Here is a 21,148-nt window from a genome sequence, read left to right as displayed (position 1 = left end):
ACCTGAAACTATCCCTTGGCCCGTAGGTTCTGACACAAAGTTAGAATTCTAGCTCTTCCAGAGTGGTATCTCACTGATGGCTCGAGCCCTCCCAAAAGGTGGCCTTCTTCGCCCTCCACCTACGCTGCGCAGGAAAGGCCCAAAGCCAATCCCGGGGAACAGTGAAGCTTCCTACGGTCTTTCTGTTCACGTGCAAGTAGTCCACATCTTCACAGACATGTCTATTTCACCGAACCTCTCTCCGAAACAGTGCCCAAATCATTACGCCTTACGAGAAATTTCCACCCCGATCATTACAAAAATAAATGAAAAATTTCGCTCGATTGGGCAAACACAAATCACTTTATTCAAATACATCAAAAACGGATTTGCAAAGAGTACAAAGAGTCTCAAATAATTTCACATTACAAAAGTACATTCCATTCATCCTTGAAAGGGAAGATGGTTGAATAAGTGAGAGCCAAAGTAATTTACATTCTTCTTTTGATTTTACAATGTTTACCTGTTCATAATCAATATACTTCATCGATCGACCCCCTCGATCTTGTCTTCGACCTCGGAGTATAACTGTCGCAGTTTCTCGATATTTTCCTCCGAAGTTTCCCAATATCCACGCCCGTTCGCCTCCAAGAACGTTTGCACCAACTTCCTAAACGAGTTTGGATTCGTTTTCATCAGCCTGTTCAACATCTCCTCGTCTTGAATGAACGTCGTGTTAGCTTCTTCGTAAACCCAGTTGTCGACTTGGCCCGACGTTGCACTCCATCCAACTGTGTTGGTTAGCCTCTTCTCGATTTCTCGAACGCCCTCATAGCCACTCGACATCATTCCCTCGTACCACTTGGGGTTCAACAGCTTGGTTCTTGCATCAAGTCGAACCGTCTCGGCGAGCGATCGGACCTGTATGACGCAAAGATTCGTGTTAAGTATGCTTATAGGTGTGAGCTTATGATAACATTGTTGATGATGTCTCACCTGAGCATTGGCTGTAGTGGTATCAGCAATGTAGGCATTAGGCTTCTTCCCATCCTTTCTCAGGCCTTGAACTAAATTAGTCGGATCGGAATCGAAGTAATGGCTCACGTCGGTTAGCGAGATCTCGGACGAGTCGAGGTTTTGGAACGTGGCATCAGCCGTGCTTAGAGCCATCTCGAAAACTTTTCTCTTCTCCATCATGCCAGCTCCAGGAGCATCACAATCAAAAGCAAAGGATTTCCTACTCAAATACATGTCTTGGAGTTGCTTCTCATCGTTCCACGACGAATTCTCGACAGCAAGATTAATGTTAGATGAGTATGATCCAGACGCGTTCGAGAAGACTCGAGTTGCAGCTTCTCGAACCTCGATACCAAGGGCTTGAGCTTGTTCCGTTGCGTGCTTCCTAACAAAGTTCAGCTCCTCCGGCTCATCTAATTCTGCAACCATCTTCACCGCTCGATCCAAGAGGTTCATCTGCAAAACAAATCGTAAGTTCGTGTCGAAAACAAGAAACTAGAAATCTTCTGAGAAATGTAGGATCATCTACCTGATTGATGAACAAATCTCTAAACACGCCCGAACAGTTGACAACAACATCAATCCTAGGCCTTCCGAGCTCTTCGAGGCTCACAGGTTCAACCCGGTTGACACGACCGAACGTATCAGCTACCGGCATTACGCCGATCATCCAAAGAACCTGAGCCAGGGATTCACCATAGGTCTTAATGTTATCAGTACCCCACAAAACAAGGGCAATTGTCTCAGGATATTTGCCTCCATTTTCAGCCTTTTGCCTCTCTATTAACCTCTCCACCACAACTTTTGCACTTTGCATTGCTGCTGTTGTAGGAATAGCCTGTGGATCAAGGGCATGAATGTTCTTTCCTGTAGGCAAAACTTTCGGATTTCGAATCGGGTCGCCACCGGGGCCTGGTTCAACGTATTTTCCCTCCAAAGCCTGTTTCAAACTACCCAATTCGTTGTCCGTGACAATGAGCTTCAAACACTCGGCCAAGAACTCGAATAGTTTCCGCAGCTTCTCCCTGTCAGCCCTGTAAAATTTGGTGTTTGACAAGTACTGAACCCACGGTTCGTTTATACCGAATCCTAGGATTGAGGTGAGCTTATCACCGACGTCGACGACTTGACCCTTACTGTTAGTTGATCGTTCCACGAACAAGGAAATGGCCCCACGTGAAGCCTCGGTAATTTGTCGAAGCAGCTCGACATCCTTCAATACTCCCTTGTCATTGCCTCGGTACAGATCTTCTATGTTTCTTCCAACTGTGTTTGCTAGTATTGATGGAAGAGATGAAATGTCGTCTTCGGGACGGTCGAGTGCAGCGATGTTAACCAATGTTGCTACTGCCTCCAGGGCGGATGGTGGCTCACCAATGACATGAAGTCCACAAGGTAAAAGACGGGATTCGATCTCCATGATCTTCGAGTATACTTTCCCGACGACAAGGTCGCGATCTTTAGCTGGGATTTCCTCTCCCTCCTCAGGTAGTTCGACGTCCTTATCGAGATTACATTGTCTAGCAGTACTGACAATCGAGCTAACAATCTGCGCCCCACGACCGGTATCTTTAAGCGATTGGTACGAGGAAATAAGCTCACTCAATTGCTTAAGCCCCTTGTAAAGCCCTGCATTCTCTGCTGGGGGTGTCAAATAGCTAATGGTATTAGCATAGCTTCGACGTTTAGCAACGGTCGCCTCGGATGGATTATTAGCTGCATAATAGTATACATTCGGAATGTTTCCAATCAAACTGTCGGGATAACAGACATCGCTCATTCCGACTTGCTTTCCGGGCATGAATTCAAGCGAACCGTGAGTTCCGAAGTGAAGAACTGCGTCGGCCTTAAAGATATTCTCAACATAAGAGTAATATGCTGCAAAACCATGATGGGGGCTAGCAGATTTAGAGAAGAGAAGTCTCATTGGATCACCCTCGTATCCGAACGTCGGTTGAACACCGATGAACACGTTTCCGTACTGCTTTCCATATACCAACAGATTCTCTCCATCCGAGTTCAAATGGCCAGGAGGCTTACCCCAGTTCTCTTCCAAGGTGGACGAGTAAGGTGTCAATTGTTGGTACTCACGAACGTTCATCTTATAAGCAATGTTTAGATTCGGGCTATTGAATTGCGCCTCTTTGTCATGAATAACATCTTCAATCAAAGCTTCGGAAGTTTCGGGAAGGCCTTCGACGTTATATCCGTCCTTCTTGAGGTCTTTCAGGACGGAGAAGATGGAGGAGAAGACATTCAAATAAGCAGCAGTTCCAACATTTCCCTTATCAGGGGGGAAACTAAAGACAGTTATAGCCAGCTTCTTCTCAGCCTGCAAAAATGCCAATATTTATCATAAGGCGACGCGTCCGTGGCAAATAGAACCACATAACTTGCTCGGTATACGAAAGAACGTTTTGGGGTTGTTAAGAAAAGAATCGTGCTAGTTATTGGTACGAGGCCTTTTGGGGAAACCAAAAGCAAAACCACGAGAGTTCATGCTCAAAGTGGACAATACCATACTATTGTGGAGAGTCGTGATTCCTAACATGGTATTAGAGTCCTTCCCTGAACTTAGCCATGTCGATAGAATCCTCAAATGTCGAACAAAGAAGTTGTGAGCCTCAAAGGTGTAGTCAAAAGTGTCGAACAAAGGGTGTACTTTGTTTGAGGACTACAGAGAAAAGAGTCGAGCCTTGATTAAGGGGAGACTGTTCGAGGGCTCTATAGACATCAAGGGAGGCTCTATGGTTGTTCGAGGGCTCCATAGACCTCAAGAGAGGCTCTATGGTGTACTTCGTTCAAGGAGAGGGGAATCCCACGTTGACTAATTAAGGAGATGATCATGAGTTTATAAGTATGGAATACATCTCCATTGGTACGAGGCCTTTCGGGGAAACCAAAAGCAAAGCCATGAGAGCTTATGCTCGAAGCGGACAATATCATACCATTATAGAGTTTCGTGGTTCCTAACGGCTATCAGAGAAGCTAGTTCGATCGATTATAGAAGTGAATACCTTAGATTTTCTTTTAAGTTCAGCCCATTTGATCGCCCTGGTGCATAGCTGCTCAACCCTCTTGTGAAGTGCATGAGATTTCCCTACATAATCAAGAACGTTCACATTGTTAACCATTTCATGAAAGCAACAACACTTGCACAATGAAGGAGCTTTTACATACCAGTTCGAGGATCCCGACCGGAGAAAACAATAGGCTCCATACCACCATCGAGCTCCGGTAAAGCGACCTGAAGCGCCACCTGAATCGGGTGCAAACCCAACGTACTATTAAGCCATTCCTCAGTAGTTTGAAACACCAAAGGCAAAGCAACAATATAAGGAACATCAAGCTTTGTGAGTGCTTCAACAGCTCTAGGATGATCCTGTCTAGCAGGCCCTCCAACCAGAGCAAACCCAGTAAGCGACACAACGGAGTGCACGAACGGTTTCTTCGTCACCGGATCGACAAGATACCTCTCAACCGGACCCGAAAAATCAAGCCCACCAGCAAAAATAGGTATCACTTTAGCCCCTCTAGCCTCCAACTCCATAATCACAGCCACATAATGGCTCTCATCACCTGTAACAATGTGACTCCTCTGCAAAATAAGCCCAATCACAGGGGCCTTAGAGTCCTTAAGCTTCTCATTAGCATCCCTCCTTGTTCCATACCAATTCAAATACTCCTTCACATCATCATACATACAAGGAGCCAAAGGGTGCCAAATTCCAGTGTCTAAATACAAAACTGGCTCAGAATACTCAATCTTAGCCCCTTTTAAAGCAGGAACATATGAACCAGATATCATTTTCAAGAAATTTTGAAGATTATCAGGTGACCCACCAAGCCAAAATTGCAAACTCAATATATAAAGCCTAGCATCCTGTGCCTTATCACTAGGCAAGTACTTTAATACCTTTGGCAATGTCCTTACAAGCTTCAACATGCTATCAGCAAACCCAGCTGATTGCTTCTTCTTCTTAAACAGCTGAAAAAATGGACTCTTAGATTGCCCCAATTGTGACATACTGAAACTCCCAAGCTTGTTTAATCTCATCACTTCAGGCATCGATGGAAACACCAAAACGGCGTCGAGTCGATCCCTTTCTTTCTCAACAGCTGCCTTCACTTTCAAAGCGAGTTCCTCAACGAAAATCAATGACCCAATGAAGATGTTCGCATCCTCCACGTCTTTACAGAATGTATTGTACGTTGAAACATCGCGAAGCTCTTCGACTAAATAACCCACAACTTGGAAATTGGCATGGGTTTTGTTCTTGTTGAGAGCTAGAACGGCGGCGGTGAGTGATGATTGGTATTGTGCTTCGAGAACGACATAGACAATTTTGACTGTCGGAAGGCCGTTGGTGTTGTCGGGAACGACACGCCGGACTTCGGGACTTGTTTGTGTGAAGAGACCATTGCCGGTGGCGACACATTTCACTTTCACGGCGGATTTTGAAGAAATGGCGAGGTGGGTTTTCTTGGGGAGGAAGGAATGGAGGAAGAAATGCTTCTGGGAAAGCGATGAGAGCTGAAGCTCCGATTTGGAAGCCGGTAAAAATGGCGATGACATCAAGGACGCCATTGATGACGGGAAAAAAAGCTCTAAAACAACCGATCAAGATGGTCTATGAGGGCTTAATTTTTGGATTTAGCTTCAAAATTGGGAGCTCGCTAAAGGGTTTTTCTTCTTGTTCTTCTTTTTTTGATTTCTTTTCCATTCGAAGTTGCAGCGAAATGGGTTTGTGGTTTTAACGGAGAGGAAGAAGAGGGAAGAGGAACGGTTTTTTTGTGTGGTTAGTGGTGAGTGGAATGGACACGTGGCGAACTGGGTCATCAGGGAATTTTGATAGTGGAGGAGTGTACTTTTGAGGTTGAGCTTCAATTTCAGCCATGGAGGAGAGAGAGAGAGAGAGAGGTGTAGAGAGAGAAGTAGAACATCCATTTATCTGAAAGGGGATTTTTTGATGGAATTTGGTGCAATCTGATTGGTTGGAATGGATTTCTTCAAATTGTTGTGGAGGATGAGATAGAAAATTGGGGATTTTTTTAAATTATTAATTGAATTAAATTCTTAATGTTTGTAAAAGATTCTTTCTTTGGGTGTGTGTCTCTCATGTAAAAAGGACAGATATTTTAAATGGAATCAGTGGAAGATATTCGTCTTTTAGCAGTTCATGTACTATAGGCTACTCTTCGTCGTTCCTTACCGTTAATTATAATATTAATATTTGTACACTACTGACGAGGATTGTTGGGAGGGAATCTCACGTTGGCTAATTAAAAAGATGATCATGAGTTTATAAATAATGTATTTCCATTGATACGAGGTCTTTTGGAAAAACAAAAAGCAAAACCGAGAGAGTTTATGCTCAAAGTGGACAATATCATACTATTGTGGAGGGTCGTGGTTTTGGACGTGGTATCTGAGTCATGCCCTTAAGTTAACCATGTCAATGGAATGCTCAATTGTCAAACAAAAAATTTGTGAGTCTCGAAGATGTAGTCAAAAGTGAGTCAAGTGTCGAACAAAAAGTGTATTTTGTTCGAGAGCTCCAAAGAAAGAAGTCAAGCCTTGATTAAGGGGAGGTTGATCGAGGGCTTCATAGGCCTCGAGGGAGGCTCTATGGTGTACTTTGCTCGAGAGGATGATTGTTGAGAGGGAGTCTCACATTGGCTAATTAAGGGGACGATCGTGGGTTTATAAGTAAAGAATACAGCTCCATTGGTATGAGGCCTTTTGGGGAAACCAAAAGTAAATATACGAGACTTTATACTCAAAGTGGACAATATCATACTATTGTGGAGGGTCATGGTTCCGAATAATTACAACTTACACACTAGATCTTCACAAAGAACATGAAGAACAACAAAAGAGAGAAGATGTAAGGAGAAATAAACGGGTCATGGTTCCAAACAATTACAACTTACACACTCGATCTAGACAAAGAACTTACACACGACCTATACGTACGAGCGTGGGCCCCACCAGGCAAGCTCGCAAACCCCCTAACCCTGCATGGTCGGGCTAGTATTGGGTGTATAGTCCAGAGGTACAACAACTGTCGTGTACCATGTCAAGTATGATAATCATCATCATAATGTACGCGTCTGTACTCATCATAAAACGGGAAGTATCTCGATGCATGTGAACATATAGTATGCATGAGGACCCTATACTTTTCATCTTAAACCATTCATACAGCACAACCACATACATTTCTCAAATATTACCCTAGGTAATATACATGTATAAGTTTTCATAACATTACTTAGGGGTTGTGCATCAGAAAACTCTTTATTACCATACATGTCGTAGCATGTCATACATTTCATTACCAAGCATATTCATGTCATAGTGCAACATGACATTATACATATTATCGTAAGATGAGATATCATCATAATGTATCATAACATATTACATCATTATAATATATCATATCACCAGAACATATCACATCATATAACATAACATATCATCATAATACATCATATCAAACACATGACACGTGTACGGGCCACTGGGTATGTGTCATCATACATAAGGTGATTCTTCCAACCGAGCCGATAGTAGAGCCACTTATTTGGTTACTACAACCCCTTGATGCTCGCTCAAGGCTACTCTCTAAAATTTAATTCTATGTTGATATGGTCATGTTTATGTCTTGTGAGACACCATGATATATCACATATGATAAACATGAATGCAATGTCATGAATATGTATGTACGTCTAGAAAGGAATTTACGACACGAGAAGTTTGGAATTATTGTGTGTATCATCTCATTGAACCACTATTTTTAATGCAGGGCCTCGTGCATGTTGAATGTCATATGATCACAGATTACTTCTACAACATGTTATGTACGAACTTGTAGTCATGTCTAGAGGGTACGTTAATGAGCCCGCCTAGTGGGCTCATTCACACATGCTAAACTTTGGGTAGAAAAGTAGTATGCGTACAATCCTACCCAAAACTAAAAGTAGAGCCCGAGGAACAATCATGAAAATTAGGTCTCTCGAATCATGATACATTTTATATATGAATACATTTTTCAACCCGAATAGTGAGTTCACTTGTTGAGTATTATACTTTTTCAGGTAAAGATAAAGAGGTTAATGCATGGTTGATGACACATGCTAAGGAGACCGTATAAAATTTCTTAAGAAGACGTTTAAACCTTATTTTTTTAACCATGTTTTCACCACATTTGCACTATTTATGAATATGGAAGTTCATCAAAATTTTAAACTTAAAATGAATTTTATAAGTTTTTTCCTTGAACCAATTATGGTATTGCTCGTAGTAACGATCTTATTTTAGAAGAAAAACTAATGTTACTACACATATACTGCATACAACATTGAGAGACAATTTGTTTTGGTTGGCATAAACAAAACCTCTCTCGACGAGGTTCTATTGACGTGGATGCCAATGAGAGTTTTCGTCAAAAATGTATTTTGTAACGTTCTTTTCGACTTTTTCTAATGTTTTTTTGGTGTTGAGAAAAGTTCATATTCTTGTGTGTGTGTCTATATATATATATCGATACATATGTTTCAAAACATTGTGGAAATCAAAAATCGGTATAAACAAGTATCATACACTTCTTAAATAGGTGATAAATCTTAGTGTTCGTATTGGTCATTATTTCTCGTGTTTTTATATTTCATTGATATTTATACCATATAACAAAAATAAAGAATTGTTGATGGATACTTTTCATAGATATTGAACCTTCTAATATGAATATTTTAATCTTGGAATAAAGGTGGTAAGATCATAATCAATTGTCCCAATTTATAATAATTCACAACAAAGTTCGGGGAATTAATTTTCATAGGGATGTCATAAATACATGATGTCACGGGACTCCATAAGTAGAGTTGGACTTCAAGGAGCAAGATCGGGCTAGCCCCAAAAGTATTTAATAACTTCAACTTAAGTCAACCAAGTGGGCTGATTGTTGGAACGCCTTCGAGATTTGATGGACTTGAGTATTGTATGTATGACACGTACCCTATGGCCATTCCCTATATGTTATGTTATGACATGCTAAGTTATGACTATGCTATGTTATGAATATATGTGATGCATATACTTCCTTATATCAACCTGTGTATGTTATGACACCACATTCATTTTATGTCTATGAGACATCGATGAGCCAAGTATGATAATGATGAAACATATGTTATATATATATATATATATATATATGCATGTCTCATAAGAGAGTTATGTCACAAGGAGAATGAAAGTATGATTTGTAATTACAAGACCTCATACATATTGTATGTCATGAGTACAGGATGCTTCTGCAATATGATTTGTACAGACACGTACACCATGCTATATTCACTTTATATATATATATATATATATATATATGCACGAAGGCGCTACTTTGTCCTGTAAAGAATGAAGGTCCATACGACACTCGATGTTAACACTCCCAAAAAAAAAGAATCGACTGATCAAACGCAGGTGGACTGCTCTACATTCAGCCACGCCACTTGATTTGCCATCATTTCTGGACTTCCGTGGTCGAATCCGTAACAGCCAGGTCAAAGGTTAAGGTATCAGCGTCTGAAAAAGGGGAAGCGAAAGAGAAAGGCAAATAGTCAAAGAAATCAAAAGAGCACGTGGCTACGAACCACAGTGTCGGGGGTTCAAATCCCTCCTCGGCCAGCCATACAGGAGGTCCAATCAAGTGGCGTGGTTGAATGTAGAGCAGTCCGCCTGCGTTTGATCAGTCAATTCTTTTTTTTGGGGAGTGCTAACGTCGCGTCTCGTACGGGCCTTCATTCTATATAGATATATATATATATATATATATATATATATAAACCATCAGAAAAATAGAATATATACGCACCTTTCTTTCTTGAACTTGTTTCTAGTAAGATATATTGAATATATCATTAGAGTCCCACATACATGCAATAGAACAAGAAAAAGTAGACAATTTTTGGCAGAGCATATGGCATCCCTATGTTTTCTATCATAATGTAAACTTCTATTTGCCTATCAGTCAGGTTCCATTCCATTGTTATCAAGTTGATGCAAATAAAAAGCGAGAAATGAAGTTCAATTAGTAATAGAGAGATATTTGAATGTAGAAATCCGACCCCTGCACCAAAATTGATTCCTGAGACCAAATTCTAAGAAAAACGATCTCCAGGGAAAACAAATATCATCACCAAAATTCTTTAGACAACCAAACTAAGTATATAATTGGAAGCCTACAAACCATTCAGCTTTTCATTCATTAAACCAGGAAAAAAAAAATATAGAAGGCCTCCCTAAAACTTAGTCAATTTCCATACCAGAAATTGCTTCATCCAAAATCATCTGTAGTTCTTTTGATCTTTGTCTCGTCAGTGCAACACAATCCTGCAAGCACGCCATCCCCATACGGATTAGAGCACGTAAATCATGATATACCAATTAAAGTATTTTGAAACAGTTAAAATCATTTTCATCAAGATGACTTTAATCATTCAAAATCCATTTAATGTTTAATTTTACACTTTTGAACACAATTTTCTTACCGTAAAAAATTTAAATCATGTTTTTGAGTGATTTTGAATTTGATAAAAATAAGTTTAACCATTTCAAAATCACTCTCAAAGATGTTCGTACTCTAGAGTAAAAATATCAGTTTACATAAAGATGCGTACTAAACCAAGATAAACTTTTGGAATTGGATGATATTACAAACAATGATGACGAGAATTAATATTAATATAACCATCAAGTCAATTAATTATTTTTCGAGTTCCTTACCAAATCACTTCCAAAATATCTTACTTATAAAGAATATGCATCCTAAGGCAAGATAAGCAAACCAGAGAAGCTTTTGGGCTTGGATGATATTATAACTTTTTCACAAATCAAAGGAAGTGTTTCTTGAAAAGTAAAGATGGTAATGATGATAATACAAATCATCAAGTCAATTCATTATTTATTGAGTAAATTAAAAGCTTGTTTCCTCTACTGTGATTAGGTGTTCTTAAACATTTTTAGAATTTTCAATAATGTTTTTTAAAAAATCAAACATTATTATTTTTATAATCCAACATCATATTGAAAATCCAACTAGCTTGACCAAACTTTGCAAACAAAAAATGTGAAGGATGAAGAAATCCAGGGAACTAATCCATTCTCTAACGAATTAGATTCCATTAATAAACATGCCAGAGAAAGAGAGACCAACCTGAACAGCTGATGTATAGGCAAGCACAGATCCACCCGGTTTGTAGAAGGACACTAGTTGACCAGATGAATCCAAGACCACGGTTACAATAGTTTCCATGACAGACTCCTCCTCCGCAGTAGGGTCAGCCAAGATGTAATTCTTGTGGAGTAGGCATGTTAATGAGAAAGGAAGGGAGTTCAATTTCAGTTTCCTTTTCTCTTTATTGACAGCTTCCTTCTCAAAGTTTTCTCCCCCTTCTTCCTCAGAGACAAATACTACTTTTCCATCGTCATTTAGAGCCACAAAAGGGATTTGCACTAGGAAATTAAACCGGGAAGAAGTTTAAAATATGGCTCAACAGAGAAAATGGGTACCAATCGTTTTAAAGTACTATAAACTACCAAGTCAACAAACAAGAATATTAACATTGTTCAGCTTTCTAAGAGCAATGATAAGGACTTTCAAATGATAAAATAACAATTAATCACCGGTATGCTGGATAAACAAAAGATAACACCAGTTGCTGAAGGGAGGATAAATAGTTTTATACAAAACCAAAGTTGTTACATAAAGACTCCAATGAGGCTACTTAATTCGGATTATGCTTATGCCCATCAAATATTTCCAGCATAAATCATGGCAGTCATGAATTTTCCAAAAGAAGTGAGAAACAAAGGACAGGGACTAGTTCATCCCTCAACACCCTAGCCTGTTGGGTGCGAGACACACTCTAAACCCTGGAGCCCTATAGAGGAGTAAAAATCAATATGAGAGTGTATGACCAGTCTCTAAAATCATGTATAGACCCGTAAATGCTAAAATGCCCCAAAATGTACTATAGGGGGATGTGACTAGTCAATTTTTCCTACCCAAGTTATATGCTATCAAAGTCGTCGTTACTTATTTGCTTTTAGCTTATAACATTGATTTCTTTCAAATTGTTTTCAACACATTTCCTCACTCACACTTTATAAAATATTTCTTTCAAACGTGACCTGAGACTTAATCATACACTAAGATTGTTCACAAAGTCCGACTTTCGTATGACTGACTTGTTCGCCGGGATAGAACAAGTGCTGCACAATCGTTGTCCTGCTGCCACAAGAGTAAGAGTACAATTGTGACACAAGGAACCAAAGCCAACCAACAACGCCAAAGAAAAAAAAACCTCCAAAGAAAAGCCACCAAATTCAAGAACCAACCAACAAAGCAGAAAGACGATCAGCGAGACTATCAAAAGGAAATTCCAGCCAACAAAAATGAATTAGCAGCAGAAAGTAATAAGTTGCCTAGCTTTTGGAAAATAACATACGAGCTTCCAAGCTTTTGGGGTTTCTGGTATTTTGCGTGTCATCTAGGAAAGATGGCTTGAGAACACCTTCAGGAACATTTGGAGGAGTCTAAGAGAACTAGAAACAAGGTGAGAGAAGAGACACAGAGGCTACCAGAGATAAACTAGACAATTAAGAAAATGACATCATTGCACGAATGTTCAATCAGTGGAACAGAAGGTTACAACAGAAACACAAGAATATCGACTAGTACTTTAAACACCACCAAAGAACAAAGGCAAGCCACAAAGGAAACTCGATGCGCCATTGCAGCATTGGCCATCGATTAGTCTCAGAACCTGAACCCAAGAAAAAAAGGGAAACCACTCCAAGAGAATACAAATTGAAGGACTTACACGGGTGCAAGTATTAATTAATTTGATACCCCAGCCAAAATCCCACCTAAAACAATAGAGCCCAACCCCATCCGACCTTCAGCGCAGCTCACAAAAAGACATACATTGCTAACAATTGATAGACGTTAAAGATAAAATCATAATGTGAAAAGGCCATTTGTTATAGATGTGATGAGAAATGCTCCATAGGCCATAAATGCAAGAGCAAATAACTCGAGCTATTAGTTGTGCATGATGATACAGGAGCTTAAGAAATGGACATCGATTCTAGGAACGACAAGCTAGAATAAACCATGATCAAAGTAGTAGAGTTGTCTTAAATGCTATTGAGGAGATTATCCAATCCAGGCACCATCAAGATAGTGGGGTGAACCGAGCATGCAAAGGTAATTGTCTTTGTTGATTGCGATACTACACACAATTTCATCTATCATCAAGATCAAAATGCTCGTCTTTGAAATGACCAATTATGGGGTTATTAAGGGGGTAAGAACAGCAATGAGAGGTAAGGGAGTATGCACGGGACTCGTGGTTTCTATTGCAAGTCTAATGATTAAATCGTATACCTCTGGAACTAAAGGGATCAATCTGATATTATAAGGAATGCAATGGCTCCAAACACTAGGATTGCCTAAGGTTGACAACAAGGGCCTGGCATTAGCCATCAGAATTGGGGATTCAAGGATCCTGATCGAGGATGACCCTTCTCTTACCCAAAAAGAAGCTTTGATAGAGAGTCTCAAACGGTCATGGAAACAGCGTGGCCCTTCCACGTGGAGCTCTAAGAAGATAATAGAACAAGTTGAAGATTTTAATTTCCTAAACGCAATCCCCCCTTCAAATCTTCCTAGTGAAGTGGACAAGCTCTAGACGGGCTACACCGATGTTTTCCAATCAACATCCCAAATTCCCCCGAGGCGCGATCTAGATCACCGTATTCAATTGAAGGAAGGCTACGAGCTGATCAATGTGCACCCATATCACTACCAAGTGGTCTAGAAAGATGAGATAACAAGATGCTTACGACTGGAATCATTAAGCCAAGTACTAGCCCCTATTCAAGCCTAGTCTTGTAGTAACAACGAAGGTGGAAGGTCTTGATAGATTACAGAACTTAGAAGGAAACTACACTTTTAGACAAGTTCCCAATCCAAGTCATTGAAGAGTTGTTTGATGAACTACGCAGGTCCAGAGTATATTCGAAACTTGATTTGAGGTCAGGGTATCATCATATTTCGATTTACAAATCAGGCATTCTTAAAACTGCATTTAAGACACTTGAAGGCTACCATGAGTTCTTAGTGATGCCATTTGGATGCCATTTGGCCTAACAAAATGCTCCAGCCACATCCTAGCCGCTATGATCCAAGCATTTAACCCTTTCCTAAGAAGATTTGTTCTTGTGCTTTTTTTACAATATTATGATTTACAACACTAACTTGGAGACTCATGTGACACACTTGACGGTGATTTTGAATACTATGTGTGACAGTTCCTTGTTGGCCAACTTGAAGAAGTGTAAGTTTGCACGGGATCGAACCAATTATTTAGGACATTTGGTCTTTGTGAAAGGTGTAGAAGTTGGCTCTGAAAATGTTAGAAAATTAAAGGGTCTCAACCAGTGAATGTTCGAGAACTGAGAGGTTTCCTAGGGCTAACCAGTTACTATTGACGTTCATACCCAAATATGGTTGCATTGCCCATTACACCATATGTCAAGAAACATTGCCTTTGGATGAAGTGATGAAGCCTTTCAGGCCTTAAAATCTCTAGAGCAAGCTGTGGTCACACTGCCTATGATGGCTCTCCCTGATTATGTAATCATTTCGTGGTGGAAATGGATGCCTAAGGGACAAGTCTAAGGGTTGTCACCATTCGATTGCCTATTTTAGTCATACTTCATTGGCACAAGCACAAGCCAAATCGAAATATGAGCGAGAACTGATGACCATGGTTATGGCAGTTCAGAACACCATTTTATTGTGAAGATAGACCAGCATTCATTGAAATACTTGATAGAATAGAAGATAATTCAGCGGAAGTATCTAAAGTGGGTCTTGAAACTGCTAGACCATGACTTTGAGATCCAATGCAAGCCAAACCTCAAGAATAAAGTAGCAGATTCTCTTTCATGTATGGCCACCCACAGTTCATTTAGCAAACTTAACAACTCCAACCATACTAGATCTTGAAATTGTCGAGAAAGAAATCAGTGAGGATGAACATCTTTGTTGTATCTGTTCAGACATTGAGAATGATCCTGTCATCCACCACAAGTTTTCAATTCACCTAAATACTCTTCTCAATAAGGAAAAAAATGGTTGTATACCAAACCATACCAGCGGTGCTTCATACGTATCATGACTCGATTAGGGGGAGGCACTCAGGATTCTTGTGAACTAACAAGGAATGAAGAGGGATGTAAAGAAATACATGGAGAAATGTGGAATTTGCCAATGGAACAAAACGATGGCCATGTCACCAACGGGACTCTTACTACAACTACCCATTCCTGATAAAATCTAAAAGGAATTCACCATGGATTGCACTGAAGGTCTTCCCTGATCTAACAGGAATGACACAATTCTAATTCTGGTGGAGTGCCTAAACATGCCTATTTCTTGATGTTAAACCATCCTTGTACCACGAAGACAATTATCTCTCTCTTCACGAATCGATAGTCAAGCTCCTTGGTTTTCCTCGATCCATAGTGTCTGACAGAGACAAGGTATTCATCAGCAACTTTTAGTTGAATCCTTCACGCTTCAAGTCCCCCAACTATAACGCAACAAAGCCTACCACCCACAGACTGATGAGCAAACTTAGATCGTCAACAAGAGTTTGGAACCTTATCTAAGGTGTTTCTGGAGACCCAAGCAATGGGCACACTGACTTAGTTAGGCGAAGTGTATGTTAAAAGAAATGGTATGATATGTATATGATGAAATGTTATGTTAAAAGCATAGAACATTATGTCATGTTTCCTAAATTGTGTGTATACACCATGATATAAATGACATGAAAGATAACCCCATTAGAATTATGTATGATAGAGAAATGATATGATATGAGGACTAAAAAATGAGAATCGATATGATATGATCTAAATGAGAAATGATAGCGGAGTTATATTTAATAATGTTGAAAACGGAAAAATATTGGGACCTCATGTGCACATGCATTGGGGGATACCCCTATTCCATCACGAGGGTACGGACGCGTACACCACTAGGCAGGTGAAGTATCATTGTATTTTACATAATGTTGTTGTGACGGTTACTAATTCTAATGGGTGTCCGGCATAAGGAGCTACCAGAAAAGGCTCGCTCGACAAGAAAAGGGGCCCAGCAGTGTGCGAATTGTCTGGTGAGCCCATACTCGCATGTATGGGCTATGTGTAGAGTATAAGGTACACATCCAAGCTGCCCATTAGGATAGTCCCGTAGGAAAAGAGATTGATATGATAGGTCCCGTCATTACATTTGCATGTTCTTGCATTTAACCACCAATAGTGGGGTCACTTACTGAATATTTCTTAAAATACTCAAGCCACATGCTACCTCTATGTCAGGTTAAGACAAGGTGGCCTCCCACCCCAAGCAGTAATGTGAGATCCGCAATAGTAAAAAATATATATAGTAAGAGGGGCAAAAAGGGAAAATCATCACCAACCTCTTAGTAGCCGTTAGCACAGTTGTTAGTATATAATTATTTTGTCTCTGCACTTTAAGGGCTATCTTGTGTGTGAATGTGTGGTTGGTAGATCATAGTAAAGGAGATCACCACCATCTCAAATCGGTGGGGATACTCCATATAACCTTATTTTGTTTAATGTGATATCAAAGTAAGGGGAATCCTTATAAAAGCATGAACACTTTAGTTTGGCTAGCATGTCTGTGTCCGACACATGTCAGACAAGTATCAAACATTTGTTAACAAAACTGAGAGTAACTAAAATAAAAATAAAAACAAAAACACATGGTTAAGGCAACATATCGGGCAAACACAGAAGGCATGAGAGATGATTAAGGAAAACTTTTTTGATGAAGCACTGAAAGTATTATTAAGATTGCCTAGTAAGATAATCCATATAAGGATGTTTATTCTCTTGGTACATTGGATTTCCATAAAGCCACAAAAATCTCCTTTCGTAAAGGTGAAAAAGCTCCTAAATGCTTAGACAAAGATTTCACAGAGAATCCACCTGCTTCCAAACTTTAGGAATACTAATCCAAGGGTTCTTAAAACTCATCCAATTTCTTCCAGCCGTATTCCAACCAAAGGAGTTATACCCATGTATACTAACAATCACCTTTCTCCAAAAGGAACGAGGTTCATTTATAAATCTCCAACCCCACTTGAGAATGAGTGCCGTATTTCTTCATTTTAAAGCTCCAATTCCTAGACCTCCATCATCTTGAGATTTAGTGACACTAAGTTCCATCTAACCAATTGGTTGATTGTACCACCCTCATCCCTTCCCAAAAAAAAAAAAAAAAAATTATCATCATACGTTCCGAATCCAAACTCACTTGTGAAGGCATAAGGAAAAGAGACAACTTGCAAAGGCCTAAGGAAAAGATACATATAATACAATGAAATACAAGAAAACACCAAATTACAAGCATCAAAACGACCTCCTCTTGATAATATGGTAGTTTACTTCAGGACATGATTACTTAATGCCCCCTATAGATTTTAATAACAACAAACGAAATCTAAAGAGGGAAAAAAATCTGAGATGTAAAGGATTAAAAGCAGAAAGTATCAATCTATGATCTGAAAAACTATCCTTAATGTTAGTGGAGGACAAATGTCCCATTATAACCAGCATTACTGCCATAACCATAACACCTACAAAATTATGCAGAAATATATCAAGTTATGAACAAGTTGAGAGCCTGAAACCTCACAGTGAGAAAATGCAGCAGCTGCAGAAAGAAGTGCAGCATCGAATAGAGATCCGTCGGCATCCAAACAGTAAATATCCTGTGGAATGCATATCAAGTTGCTATTTCATTTAAAATAATTAACCACAATAATAAAGCTGCATTCTGACCAAAAATCAGGCTATAGAGACAAAATGTCCAATAAGAGTAAGGATGATGCAAGTGAACAAATTTCAGAAGCAAAGTATACAGGTACATCGGTAAAGGCACCTCACTTCAAACACTAAGATACTTCTAGCATAAAAATACATTGACAATGCATGACTTTAAAATACATACCAAGTATGCCATCCACGCAGCTTTTCCTTTAACAAGAGATAGTTCTCTCAGATCAATCATCCCAGAACTAAAGAATTCACATCATCAGTTTCTTGATTAGTTAGAAAGATTTGAAGGAAATTGCAGAAATCAAAAAAGTGTATTGCATTCCTCTTGCCAGATTTCTATCACTTCTAAAATAATGAGAAACACAATATCGCATGCAGAATAGTTTGCAATAGGTAAGTCCTTTAAGAAAATTTAAAATGAAGACAGAGAACTTATCATGCATCTAAAGTAGTTTACACGTGAAAATTATGCATTAACAATTTTTAGAGTTGAGGGTTGAAATTAATTTTTTTTCCCAAAAAAAAAAAATGAAAAGTGAAGTAGCTTAATGACCCATCAAGAGAACATTGCAAAATATCATCCCCTCCCTAAGAACCACACGAACCAGAACATCCATAAGGGATATCCGCTCTTCTACTTCAGTGTCTCTGAACTTCTCTTTCACGTTGAGTAACCAATAGTTTTGTTCACCATTCTAGCCTTGCAAAAGAGTCTTGCCTTTGCTGTTAGCAGGAATAAAGGCGAAAGGGGTCCAGCAGAGGTCCGAAGTGTGTCATTTTGCTCCCCAAAAGAGCCTTGTTTGTTTAGTAAACAGCATGAGAGATGTTTTTATAGTTTATACTTAAATCACTTTCTCTCCAACCCCAATTATGAAGGGGTCATAGTCTCTCATCACAATTTTATACTGTCCAAAGAGCCTCCCTCTCTTATGGAAACCTACAAAGGCACTTAGTCATGAGGTAAATATTTCTACTTCTCTAGTTTCAAATCCACGAGTCACCAGGGGCAAAAGGGAGGCAAGTTATTTTCCAATTTACCAAATGGTTTCCTTTACCCTGTCACTGCTGTCTAAAAAGACTCTAATGATCTTTTATAGAATATCAGCAATATTGGAAGGCATTCTGAAAAGAAAAACATGATGTTGGGGAATAATAGAGGGTACCGATTGAACAAGAGATAATATTCCACACCAAGAGAGAAATAAATTCTTCCATATTGAATTATTGCACCTGGATTTATCTATGATTCATTTCCAGGAGTCCTTAAAAGTCAGATTCCCCAAAGAGGCATTTCCAAGTTTGGTCCAAGAGCGCCCACTCCAAAGGAGAATGTTAGAATCTCAGCCCAAATGGTACCGTTACACTAGCTTCATCAGATCAGACTTCAGCGTCGTTCAATTAACTGCAAAGACAGCATTCATTGTCCAGCCTTGTGCTTTATATTTGTTCATTGAATTTATTATTTTCTGAGTTAGTGGGGTTAGTTCTTCTGTTATAATTTTCCCACTAGCCTGAATCTTGTAGTGCAGATCATGTTTGAAACTGCCTCAAGACTTGCCACGATTCCTTGTATAAATCCTGCTGCTGTGTTTAACTAAGATTATTGAGACCCTTCATACAAAATCTCTCTTTTCTCTAAATTTAAAGTGAGAAAAGGCATCTCAAACACTTCAATAGCATTCAAAATACTTTTTAAAGCTTGATTTCCATCCACACTTAACAGAAAAATATCATCTGCAAATTGCAATAGATCAAAGTAGAACTGCAAGAAATGTGAAATAGTACCTTGAAATAGTGTCAGATAACTGCTTTGAAATCACAGGTGCTGCTTCAGCTGGTCTCCCAGGCCTAACAATTGGAGAGCATATGGGGGGCATGTGGAAATCGACAGCTGGAAAAGATAGACCCAATATCACAAAGATGTATAGCATGTTATCATAAGGTTTATGATAAACAAGGAGCAAAAATATCTAGCTGTTGACAATGACAAACCTATGCAACCCTCATCCGGTGACTCTATGGAAGGCGTCATTACCTCCATTTTAATAGCAGCCAACATTGTCTGCACTATATAAAATTAAGAATAAACCGTCACAAAATCCCAGCACATATGAAAAGGTTAAATGTGAAGGCACTTACCGTAGAACCAACCTTAGCCAGGGCTGATCCGTTCGCAGATGATACTGGTCCTTAAATGAATAGACAATACCCAAATTCAGTTTTGAGAGTCAAAATGAATAGACAATACCCAAATTCAGTTTTGAGAGTCAAAATGAATCGAGCAAACTCGAGATGATAAACAAAAGCTGGAAATGGTAGGAAATGGCAATTTTCTCAAAATCCAAGCTTACAACTAACCAAGAGCAATGGTTGTATCTCTAGCTTTTCCCAGTGCTCTTCCATCAGGACGTATTGATTCAGCGAGATGACGCTCAAAAAACTGAATTGGAAAGAGTCTTCTAAAAGCATCAACCTCCATTTCCGACGACAAGTCCCCAGAAGCAGCATTTGGCAGTCCCATTGTTTGTACTCTTATCTGTTTCTCAGAAATTGGAAACCAGTTTTGATTAGAAATCTAGCTTTAAAAAAAAACTCCATTCCAAATCGGTCGAGGATTTGGAAAGATTTTTATAGAATTCTACCGCCATTGGAGACCGCTTCTTCTATATTCGAGCAATAAATTTAAGCCTCGCTACACCATTTCATTAGCATAGATAATTTTTTTTTTTTTTTTTTCTGTATTCGACAAAACTCAGAACCATTCAAGCAAACTCCTGACGCATTTTGGTTTTATGTTTTCCTCCGGATACATTGAACATTTGTTGAAGAAGAAATCAACAAAATTAAATGCTTCTTTAGAACTTATCCTTCGTGGACGAACAGAATCAATCAAAGAAACAAAATAGACAAAAAAAACAAACAAAAACTCAAATCCTTAGACATAGGGGCTGACAGAGATCTCACCAGTGGCGGCGGTTAGGAGCTGAAGCCTATAAGTAGCACTGATTGCGCAAAGAGACGAGAGAGCGTGACACGGGGGGTAGCAGCGGCGAGCTTTTCAGGCGGCTGAGACAGCGGCGTGCGGGTTGGGGTGCAGTAGCTGGTAATCGGAGGGATGAGCGCAAGAAAGGTAGGACGTTTCAGAAAAAATGAAGAACGAAAAGACTGCCCGTTGCTATGACGGAGGAGATGAAGATTGAG

At 39.5% G+C, this 21,148-nt stretch overlaps 2 protein-coding genes across 2 annotated transcripts; both read right to left on the bottom strand.

Annotated features, from left to right (window-relative positions):
* Nucleotides 1-323: 323 nt before the first annotated feature.
* Nucleotides 324-5,891, bottom strand: LOC111435557 (magnesium-chelatase subunit ChlH, chloroplastic). The gene is made up of 5 exons (XM_023072971.1): nucleotides 4,177-5,891; nucleotides 4,014-4,096; nucleotides 1,526-3,328; nucleotides 976-1,452; nucleotides 324-900 (listed from the first exon to the last, which is right to left on the bottom strand). The coding sequence occupies exons 1-5, from the start codon at nucleotides 5,582-5,584 to the stop codon at nucleotides 523-525; spliced, it is 4,149 nt and encodes a 1,382-aa protein (XP_022928739.1). The 5' UTR covers nucleotides 5,585-5,891; the 3' UTR covers nucleotides 324-522.
* Nucleotides 5,892-10,118: 4,227 nt separating this feature from the next.
* Nucleotides 10,119-21,145, bottom strand: LOC111435558 (exosome complex component RRP43). Its single transcript, XM_023072972.1, has 9 exons — nucleotides 20,912-21,145; nucleotides 20,306-20,483; nucleotides 20,087-20,136; nucleotides 19,940-20,009; nucleotides 19,733-19,838; nucleotides 18,120-18,186; nucleotides 17,805-17,880; nucleotides 11,223-11,521; nucleotides 10,119-10,399 (listed from the first exon to the last, which is right to left on the bottom strand). The coding sequence occupies exons 2-9, from the start codon at nucleotides 20,466-20,468 to the stop codon at nucleotides 10,316-10,318; spliced, it is 915 nt and encodes a 304-aa protein (XP_022928740.1). The 5' UTR covers nucleotides 20,469-20,483; nucleotides 20,912-21,145; the 3' UTR covers nucleotides 10,119-10,315.
* Between the last annotated feature and the right edge of the window lie 3 nt (nucleotides 21,146-21,148).

The sequence above is a fragment of the Cucurbita moschata genome, unplaced genomic scaffold, assembly GCF_002738365.1.
Source record: "Cucurbita moschata cultivar Rifu unplaced genomic scaffold, Cmos_1.0 Cmo_Scf00049, whole genome shotgun sequence".
Taxonomy (NCBI): domain Eukaryota; kingdom Viridiplantae; phylum Streptophyta; class Magnoliopsida; order Cucurbitales; family Cucurbitaceae; genus Cucurbita; species Cucurbita moschata.
This window is presented reverse-complemented; position numbering and strand designations above follow the sequence as displayed.